The following is a 10936-nucleotide window of genomic DNA, read 5'->3' as shown; positions in this document are numbered from 1 at the left end:
CATTTGCACCACACAGCTCCACATATACTGATCCCACCCACCTCCGTTTTGGAGATATTCCCATTTAAGAAACATTTCTAATATTCTGAGATATTCCTGGTTTAAGAAAGGGTGATGTAATATAGCATGTTGTATATGAAGGTACATAGTAAAGGCCAAAATCAGAAAATCTGGGTCTGACTTCCACATAACACTATGATAAGGTCTGTGACACAGGGCAAATTATAGAACGCTCTAAATTTTAACTTTATTTATTCATTTATTTTTTTGCCATTGGGCTGAAATGGGAAATTCTATGAAAAATGTCTAGCTTAGTGCCTGGCTTATCATAAGCCCTAGAAAACTTTACATTTGTACACAAAGTAACATATGGTATATATGATATAGTGTCTATTACATATAGTATATATTCTATAGTATATATTCTATAGCATATGCTATAGAATATGTACTATATAGTGTATATATATATTACATATAATGTATATTCTATAGCATATGCTATAGAATATGTACTATATAGTGTATATATAGATATCTATATAGATATAATACATTATGTATGAATTATATAAATATATAACTATTACTTTTATTAACATTAACAGCCATTAACGTTTAATCAAGACAAATCTGAAATGACAGACTTCAAGCTCAAGTCGGTCTGCAAAAGGTTTTCAAAAAACCAGCTAAAAGTTTACAATAAACTTACGAGAGAAGGATTTGACACCAGGGTCAAAATGACGCAGTCACGTGACTGAAAACCCTCAGAGGAAACAGAACTTCCCTCACCTCCTCCTTGGCTGGCGGTCGTTTTTGTACTGGATCAGAACCAAAGACTACGAACCACTTCAAAACAATCAGCAAAGTCTCCAACTTCTCTTCCTCGGTTAGTACAGAGAGTTCTACCCTTGCCAGCCACGAGGACCCTAGGAAGTGTGTGTGTGTGTGTGTGTGTGTGTGTGTGTGTGTGTGTGTATGGTGTGTTCCCTCCCGCGCTTGCTTAAGATGGACTTTGTAGGGATGGATGGGGATGGTAGGGGCCGCGGTTCGAAGGTGCAGGTGCCTAGCTTTTGCACAAGGTGGTCGGTGTCCAAATGGAGGGAGGGGCAGATGCCCAGTCTCAACCACGAGCCCTGCTTTTGCCTCGCATTTCATAAGCAGCTAAAATGGCAACATCAGGTGGCGTACTGACGGTGGACTACGTTGTAGGCGCTTTACCTGCACTCACTCATTACATCTTCATAACAACCAAAATGGAGCAGCTAGGGAGAAAACTCTCCAAATTCAGCGGCTCCTCCTTGCCCAAGTTAAGACCCTAAGGTGAAATCCCCTCTTCGGGTGCCTTTCTCTAAGACTCAAACCCTCCCCACCTTGGGAGGTGCAGAAAGCCAACCTTCCTCCAAAAACACTTCCGTCCAGGCTGGCAAAAAAACTGGTTTCGGGCAACGCGCGGGCTCTCGGGCTCCGGCAGGCGCCGGCAGCCTCCTCGGGGCGGTACTCGGAGACCTCGCCAGCGCGGCGGCGCGATTGTGCAAGCGCGAGGCTGCAGTTCCCGGCCGCCGGGGGAGGGCGGGGAGGCGCGCTCGGCGCACGTCCGGTGAACTCCAGTGAGCGTGCCTTCCCTGGGGGATTATCTCCAGGGTGGAGTCCGCGGCGTTCCCGCCCGGAGAGCCGCGCTCCGGTCACCCGAGGCCCGGCGCCCTCGCTCACCTCGCTGACTCCATCCTACTTCCATGCACCACCCCCAACCCCAGGTCCCGCGTCCCTCCGGGCCTGGCCAGCCGTAACCCACTCCGCCCCACTTAGCGTGCTCATTGGCCACCCAGGGCCTGCCCTGTCTCCATAAATACATGGTCCCCGGGCATGGAGCATGGAGAGGGACAGGAGGAAAGCGCAGCGCCAGCAGCATCTCTTCTACCTTCCTAGACACCTCCACTTCGCTACTCCAGAGCTGGAAGTCAGACTTGCAACCAGCAGGCGGACTCACGTCCTTTCCTTTCCTCTTCCAAGAGCCACCCAACTCCCGGCTGCGCTCCTCCAGCCCCTGCGGCCAGCGCTGAGCGGGCATCCGCTCCCAGAGGCTGCCGCGCGGTGCAGCGTCGAGCATCCTCGCCGAGTTCCTTTCTGCTCTCTGTCCGTCTTCCGCCCTCTCCATCACACCTGCTGCCCCTCTTTGCCTCTCTTCCGCAGAATCGTCAAGGCCCCAGCTCTCGCTGGCGCCTCTTTAGCCACCTCGCCCTTCCCAGCCCCCGCACATTCCCAAGCGCCCGGTCTCCCCCGCTGCCATGAGCTCCCCCATCGGCAAGAGCCGCTCCCTTGCCGCCTTCCTACAGGAGCTGCGCAGCCTGGGGCAGCCCCTCAGACCCGTGACATCTACGGCGTGCGCGCCCCGTCGGCCGCGGGAGGTGCCCCTCTGCCCCATGATGGAACAGGGCGAGGCGCAAGACGCGGCCGCCCTGCCCGGTCCCACCAAGTGGCCACTGCTGGGCAGTCTGCTGGAGATTCTCTGGAAAGGAGGGCTCAAGAAACAGCACAACACGCTGGTAAATGCCTCGTCGCGCCCCCAGTTCCCGTTCTGCTCCCCGCCTTGCTCTCCAAACCCTCCCCAAGGCGCGCGGTTCGGGCGCACGGTGCGCTCGGTTGTGTGTCCAGGCTGCAGCGGGCCCCGGTCCCCGAGAGGAAGGAGGCGGGGAGGAGGGAGAAGCGCTCTTGGGACTCTGCAGCGGATGCGCGCTTACTTCGCACCCTGCCCGGCCCGCTGCAGGCGGAGTACCACGAGAAATACGGCAAGATTTTCCGCATGAAGTTGGGTTCCTTCGACTCGGTGCACTTGGGCTCGCCGTGTCTGCTGGAAGCGCTCTACCGCACGGAGAGCGCGTACCCCCAGCGTCTGGAGATCAAACCGTGGAAGGCCTATCGCGACTATCGCGAGGAGGGCTACGGACTGCTGATCTTGTGAGTCCAGGAAGCAGGATGGGGTTCGGCGGCTGGAAATTGGGAAGGGACGGGAATGAGGGTTCCCTGGGGTTGGACCCTTCTAATGCAGGGAGAACACGGAAGCCCGTACCTGCTGCGGTCACGGGCTCTTGCGTGGACTAGAGTGGGTGGAGGGACGTCTGGGCTGAGTACGCAACACTTGTGTTCTTTCTGGCAAGGGGGCTGGGCCAGGCCTTTCCGTCAAAGAAATGTCAAAAAAAAGGTTACGCGAATTATGATGTTTGGACTCTTGGGTGGAATGAGATTGTCAAGTTAGCGTGCCAAGGCAAACATGTTATACAAACAAAATTATCCCTTAAAATTCTGCGACCCGCCCCTCTCCCCCCTTGGTAGCTCAAACGCCAGAAGTTAACTCCTTTTGCTTTTGACAATGACCTTCCTTTGTAAAGGAAACTGTGGGAATTAGGAGATAGACCTACTTGGCAAGCTGGCATGGAGGGGTGTGGAGGTTGCATGTTAGAGAGAAATACTCTAATGTGATATGATTCCTCAGCTTTGACATTGTTAGCATTTAATACGTTAGCACTTTTTTTACCCCCAAATTATAATGCCTAATAGTCGTATTTTTCAGGATATATATAATTACTGGATTTATTTATTTATGGCTACATTGGGTCTTCGTTGCTGCGCTGCGGCTTTTTCTAGGTGTGGCTAGCGGGCTCGCCAGCTCTAGAGCGTAGGCTCAGTAGTTGTGGAGCACGGGCTTAGTTGCTCTGCGGCATGTGGGATCTTCTGGGACCAGGGATCGAACCCGTGTCCCCTGCATTGGCAGGCAGGTTCTTAACCACTGAGCCACCAGGGAAGTCCCTAATTACTGGAATTAAAAACGGTATTAATGCATGATGCATCACAGGCAGCGTGGTCATCTATAGAGCAAGTGCAAAAGGGTTCATGATGAGAACAGGCTTTTTACAGCTCCGGTGAATCTCTCACTGTTATTTGAAGGCAATGGCAAAATTCTAAGTTCGAGGTGTTCTGTGAATGTGCCTTTCAACCCAATTGAAAGAAGACAAGATTTTTTTCCTCAAACAGACCTGAGTTGCTGGTGAAGTGGGTGTTCACGTGCCCACCCTTATGCTGGAAACAGGCCACTGGCCTCCCAGTTCAGCCCCAGCGAGGGCACATCAAAAGTTCTGAACCCAAATATGTGGACTTCATCTTTCTGTGCAATCTTTGGCTCAAGGGAAAAGTGATTATTCATCGTATTGTCAAACCAGCCCCGAATATTCCAATACTAATTATTCTCTGGCTGTTTCTTGGCACGATTCTGTGTTCATTTGGTTATATAGTTTATGAAGTCAGAGAACTGGAGGTGTCTCTGCTTCTTCGTTCTTTTCCTTTCCGTTTGCTCTAAATATAATTCTGCTTCTCTCCCAGGGAAGGAGAAGACTGGCAGAGGGTCAGGAGTGCCTTTCAAAAGAAACTAATGAAACCAGTGGAAATTATGAAGCTGGACAACAAAATCAATGAGGTTTGCAGGACGGGGTTCGCTTTCCTGGTTCTCCTGGGGGTGGAGGGATTTAGTGGAGCTTCAAGCCACAGCTACAAAGTGCAGAAGAAAAGGCAGGCAATTTGGATGATTCAGGAGTCTTCCTTTTCTCCTCATTCCTCTCCACATCCTCCTTCCTTATTCCCCCCTCCTTCACTCCCTTTTAAAGTAGTATTACGATAAGGGAGCAGTTACGCGCATAGACTTTGACATTCTACAGTCCTGGTTTTGAACGTCACCCCACCCCCACCAGCTATGTAACCTGACTGTACCATTTAACTTGCTCACCTTCCCAGTCTATAGACTGGGAGTAACAATTCCCACTCCATAGGTTTACTGTGAGGATTAAATGAGATAACACTATAAACTTCCTAGGTAGTGACAGCTGAGCTGGGTTTTTTAGGATGAGCAGGAGTCTGCAAGCCAGAGAAGGTGGGAAAAGGCATTCAGGCAGAGAGCATAGCCTGCTGCAAATATGGAGGCATGAGATGGTGTGTTCAGAGAACAGTACATTTAGTGCAGCTGAAGTGAAGCTTTCTCTGAAATGATGCTGGGCAGAGGGCAGGTCTTTACAATATTTTTGTGCCATGCTAAGGTTTTTAGATGTTATCCTTTAGCCAGCAGGGGCCCAAAGGGGGAAGGATTTAAACATGTAGAGGATTCTTTTTACTCCTGTTCACTCTCAGTATTTATTTTGAACTGGACCCACATAGGATCATGTAGGTGAAAGATTGCAAATTCAGAAGCTTCCAAGGGCCAGGTGATTAATATCAATGTATAAGACAGGCCCAATAGGGATTTTAGCAAGCAGAATAGTGCATGCCCTTTCTAGAGGGGACAGCTGCCCCAGCTCTGGCAAATGCCTGCCACATGGAAATGTAGACCCAGTGTCACCAGATCTAGTAATTATTATTATTTTTTGATGACTAATGGAAAATTCATATGTTCATGTGATATCTCTGGATTTTTTGATGGTAACTAATTCAAAGTACTTTTTAACATGCCATGTGGACAAACTAAACATGCCCATTAGTTGCACCTGTGGATTTTGTAGTCCCATATACCCTATTTCAGACCCCAGCAGAGCCACTTTTGTGTGTCCAAGGGAGAGTGGCTTAGCTACTCTCTAAGCCTCAGTTTTCTCATCTGTTACCTAGGAAATGGGAGTAATGACAGTACTTTCTACCTCATGAGGTTATTTGAGGATCAGCTAAGGTAATACACGTTGTACCATGCCTCGTTCTATACAAGCCTCATTAAATGCAAAGCATTAGTCGTCTAAAACCCTGATTGTAGAAACTGGCCTCTAGGGGCTGTATAGGACCTGTCCAAGGTGACAGAGCTGTTTAGTAAAGGCGCTGCGTCCAGAACTTACAGTTCCCTGGCTCTAAGCTTAACATGCTTCATACAACACCAACCAGTAAGGAGACGTTTGCCTGCCCAGCTATGGAAGTGGCAAACCTCAGGGTAGCCAGAGTCCTTGAGACGTTGTCCCCACAGAGACACTGGGCTGATTCCTCCTTTGTGGTTTATTCTCCATTCTGATTAGAAGAAATGTTTTCCTTTTCTTAAATTTAGATCAAAAGCTGAAACCTAAGCTTCAGGGAGGCTGCAGGGAAAGCTCAGGAAATAACCCAGGACAAGGGTGTTGGGGCAGAAGATGAACTGCCAAGGAGAATATATAATTAGTGATGATTCAGAATGAGTAACATTATGGGCAGTGAATATACAAGGTAGCAAAACCTGAAGCTAACTTACTGAACTTGAAACTTTTGTTTTCCTCCAGTGACTGAAATGTGTCTTTGGTGATTTCTTTCTGTTAAGGTCTTGGCTGATTTTACAGGTAGAATAAGCGAGCTCTGTGATGAGCGTGGCTGCATTGAAGACTTGTACAGTGAGCTGAACAAATGGTCATTTGAAAGTAAGTTTTCTTCACGTCTTGTTCATTTGATTTTGCAAGTGATTTTGAGGACAGACATGGCCCTGTGGACAACTCTTCTGTAATCATACACTATTGCTGAGTAGGAAAGGCCATAGCAGCCCTCTTAATGCTTTCAGGCATTTAGGTGATGCTCTACCCTCTGGACTGTTTATGTAGTCATTCAACAAACATTTATACAACACCTGCTATGTGTCAGGCACTGTACTAGGGACACAGCAGTGAACAAAACAGGCAACATCCTTGTTCACATGGAGCTCAGATTTTAGTAGGGATGACAATCAACTAGTAAATATATTTTAATATATACTCTGCCAAGGAGTAAGGGAGTCAAGAAAGAATGTAGGTTCCTAGGTGAGGCAAGTCTGCTTGGTAAGGAGACATTTGAGGTGAGACCTAAAGGAAGGCAAGGAGCAAGCCACTGGGGTATCTGTGGGAAGCCTGCTGGGACAGTGGAGTCAGGAGGTGCAAATGTCCTGGGGTGAAAGTATGAATAATGTCTTTGGGGAACTTCGAGGATGCTGGTGGGAGTGGATTATGGGGGGAGGGGAAAGAGGAGCTGAGAAAGATTAAGCCGGGGCCTGAAAGTCCCCGCAAGAACATTTACTTTGAGTCCGATGTTGAGCCATGGAAAGTTCCGAACAGAAGGGAGCATGGTCACTGTTTTCAAGGACCACGCTGGGAATAAAAGCAAAGCCCTGCCTTGACGTGCTCGCTGCCCAGTCGATATGGAGGCAGGGGAACGAGGCAGTAGCAGTAGAATGCGGAGCACTTGACTGAGGGGGTTCAAGGCTGGGGGAGAATCCTAGCGGCTGCCTCAGCTGAGCATGGTCAGGGATGCTTCACAGAGGTGGTACCATCTCAGCCGAGGCCTGGGGGATAAGCAGGAGTTTCCCAGGTGAAAGTGAAGGAAGATGGAATGTTCCAGGCTGAAGGAACAGAGAGTGTTGCGTTGAGGAGAAAGAAGGGTGTTCTGAGTAACTGGAGCATGTCCAGCAAGGGACGAGCATGTCCAGGGCAGAGGATAGGAGGAAGCAGCGGCCAGCCCATGTCAGTCCTGTAAACCAGGGATGGGCATTTGGCTTTGAGCCCAGAGTCCCTGGGAGCAATAGGAGAGTGATTTTAGCAGGAAGGTGCCAAGGTCCGATTTGCCGGAAGGATCACTCTTGACTGCTAACGTGAGGGATTGGAGAGGGTGCCCCGGGACGGAGGCTTTTGTCCTGACCTGTCTCCCCCATCAGATAGACCTCGTTGTAAAGTTACAGACTGTCATCTTAGCACATGAGAAAGCCCCATGCCAATAAGAAATCCACAGAAGGTGTTAAGGGAAAGAGGGAATGATTATAGAGGAGAAAAGAAGAGTATGCTTTGGAAATCGTCCACTGGAAATACCCAGATTAAGGAGTATCAAATGCATTTCTTTGCAAGTCAAAGAAAACCTGACCATGGTGGTTGACAAATTATTGTCCAGCATTATGAGAAGTCCTGAGGAAGCCAGTCCACAGCTGGCACTCAGTGATGTCCCTGGGACCCAAGCCTGTTCTGTCTTCCTTCTCATCCATCCTGAGCTAGTTGGCTTCTTGCAGAATGGCTCCTGCCCCTCCTGGCCTCACCCCTGCATTCTAGCAAAAACAAGAAGGAAGGAGGGAAGAGCTAAACCAGCTGTGCTTTCCCCTTTATCAAGAAAGCAAAAGTGTCTCCCTTGAATCTCATTGGCCAGACCTGGGTCATGTGACTGCTTTGGCTGCTACAGGAAGCCTGGGAAATCAGGGAACAGAATTGTCTTAGATCAATCCTGACTTATTGCCTGAGGACTGATACATTGACAGCCTAAATAAAATCGGGGTTCTCTTAGGGAAGAAATGGGCAAGAATGAGTATGGAGTAGGTCATTAACAATGGCAGCTACACATGATATCAAGGGTAAACTCTGAGAAGATCAAGACATTACAGGAGAGATTCACTCATGTACAAAAATGGCTGCATCTTCACAGTGGCTTTTCGGATCAGGAGGTTCTGCAGGGGATGAGTCATTGGACCTGGAAATAATTCTAGAAAGAGAGGAGAGTAATCAGGCACCTTTCTCTCAGAGAATTTGCTTTTCCTCTGTTCTTCGAAAAGACCTTTTTTTTTTGCGGTACGCGGGCCTCTCACTGTTGTGGCCTCTCCCGTTGCGGAGCACAGGCTCCGGACGCGCAGGCTCAGCGGCCATGGCTCACGGGCCCAGCCGCTCCGCGGCATGTGGGATCCTCCCGGACCGGGGCACGAACCCGTGTCCCCTGCATCGGCAGGTGGACTCTCAACCACTGCGCCACCAGTGAAGCCCAAGACCTCACTTTTATGGGAGACAGAATTGAGCCTTTGGTAGCCAGCTAATCATGGACGCCAGTGTCGTTGTGAATGGGTAACAGTGTTGATTATTTTAAATAACAGGCATCTGCCTTGTGCTATATGAGAAGAGATTTGGGCTCCTTCAGAAGAATGCAGGCGATGAAGCTTTGAACTTCATCATGGCCATCAAAACAGTAAGCATCTCCTAGGTAGAGAACCTTTCCTTATAAAACGTTTACAGAACCTAACAAATGTGCTGCATCACAGTGTTTCCCAAGAGTGGCATCCACACATATTTGATTACAGTAGTTAAGTGTTCATTTTAATATGTGTTGCATATTTTCATGAATGAACATACATAGACGTACATATAATAAAAAAAGGCACATTCAGTCGTTGTCAGGCAAGGTGAAAGTAGGTATTTCAGTTAAAGGTCAGTTGATTAAAATACTGTTGTGAAGAGTCTGAAAATTTTTAGATTAAAATTTGGGGGATTGTTTAGGTTGTATGTAGAGATAGTAGACCCTGTGAAACTGGTTTTAGGAATGGCTGAAGTTTGGAAATTATGGAAATGGAAATGGATATGAGATTTGTATCCTTCTTTTTTTATGTTTAGGTCATAAGATCAATTTTTTTTATGAAACACATCCAGTGGAAAAGCATCCCAAAGATGATTTTCATATGTCCCTGGAGGGTGGGGCCGCGGACTGTGCTGAGAGCCCTGAGGCATCCTTGGAATTCCGGCCTTTAGGGGAGCAAAGGGTGCAGTTGTTTAGAACGCTTCTCTCAAGGAGTGCAAGTTGTCTTTGAGAGAAAGAGAAACGGGGGTGAAAAGGCATTTGTGTTCCCCACAGATGATGAGCACATTTGGGAGAATGATGGTCACGCCGGTCGAGCTGCACAAGAGCCTCAACACCAAGGTCTGGCAGGCGCACACTCTGGCCTGGGACACCATTTTCAAATCGGGTAACGTGGCCACATGTACCCAGCAACCCTGTCTCCGGAGCTGCTGCTGGAAGGTCTGGATGATCTTGGCCTCAGCACCCCATCCTTTGATGGAGTTGCTCCTCCGGATTCTTTTGGGCTTTGCAAACTCATGAATTTGGGGATCGCCCTGGTACAGATGAATTCTAGGAAAAGGCAGGAGGTAGTTTTCTGTAGTCTTCTTTGGGAACTAGGAGTGGTTAAAAACAAGAGCTTTGGAGTCAAAGATTCCTGGGTTCAAGTCCCAGCTCTGTCATTGGGTGTGGTGGTTTGGCCAAATGCACTCTTTTTCATTCTCAGTTGTCTCACCTCTAAAATGGGTTAATAGTGGTAGTAGTAGTAGTAGTATGTACCTCAGTACAACTGTTTTCAGTTCTAATATAGATCACTTAAAACCTGGCATATGATGTAGTGGGAACTGTCACTATTTCCTGCCAAGAAAATAGGTAACATAATTTCTGCAAAACCTAAAAAAACCCAAAACCTGGCACAGTCCAATATCTCAATGGATCAGAGCTATTTCTGCTACAGGATGAAGGGAATATTTGGTGCTAAGTATTGTTCTGAGTATACACACACACACTCATTTAATTCTCACAGAAACCCTGTGAAGTAGGGTTTTCTATTAGGCCTGAGTGATAGAACTGAGACGCAAAATTAAGTAACTTTATCAAGATTGCATGCTGGGTAATGGCAAAACCAGGGTTGAAGCCAGGCAGAAGATCCAACTCTAACTGCTGTGCCATTTATTGTCATCATTTTTACCATCATCACCATGATTATTATTACGGTGGTGGCTTGTATGATGGATTGAAGTGAGGGAGGTGCATGCCTAGAATGTACTTGACAAACATCACCATTACTGTCAGCATGCATGGGCACTGCACGTGTGTGTATGTGTGTGTTTATGTTTGGTAACAATGGTGGAGGGTTTCTCCTCTCCTCTGCTGCCAGGATTTGGGAGCCAGATCCCACTGTGCCTGTATCAGTGACCATATCTGCTAGATGCTTGGATATGGGACCAAGTTCTGATTCTGAGAACGGACCCAAATGTCACCTCTGTCTCATGATGACCTCCCTCTCCCAAGCTCTAACCTCTTCCTACTCAAAACGTGACTGCAGACCCAGCAACAGCATCCCCTGATAGCTTGTTAGAAATCAGACTTCCAGGCCCACCCCAGACTCTAGAATCAG

At 48.1% G+C, this 10936-nt stretch overlaps 1 protein-coding gene across 1 annotated transcript in view; it reads left to right on the top strand.

The window, feature by feature from the left end:
• Window positions 1-2288: 2288 nt before the first annotated feature.
• The window catches only part of CYP24A1 (cytochrome P450 family 24 subfamily A member 1), a gene marked incomplete at both ends in the record, with an annotated part of 13456 nt that continues 4808 nt past the window's right edge, over window positions 2289-10936 (top strand). Inside the window, 6 exon segments of the mRNA XM_082856904.1 lie at window positions 2289-2546; window positions 2768-2958; window positions 4378-4471; window positions 6314-6410; window positions 8861-8952; window positions 9613-9724. Of these exon segments, the coding sequence (XP_082713030.1) occupies window positions 2289-2546; window positions 2768-2958; window positions 4378-4471; window positions 6314-6410; window positions 8861-8952; window positions 9613-9724 (844 nt within the window).

The sequence above is a fragment of the Leucopleurus acutus genome (assembly GCF_964270905.1).
Source record: "Leucopleurus acutus genome assembly, chromosome: 16".
In the NCBI taxonomy this organism is placed as follows: domain Eukaryota; kingdom Metazoa; phylum Chordata; class Mammalia; order Artiodactyla; family Delphinidae; genus Leucopleurus; species Leucopleurus acutus.
Note: the sequence above shows the minus strand (reverse complement) of the source record. Positions and strands in the feature narration are given on the sequence as shown.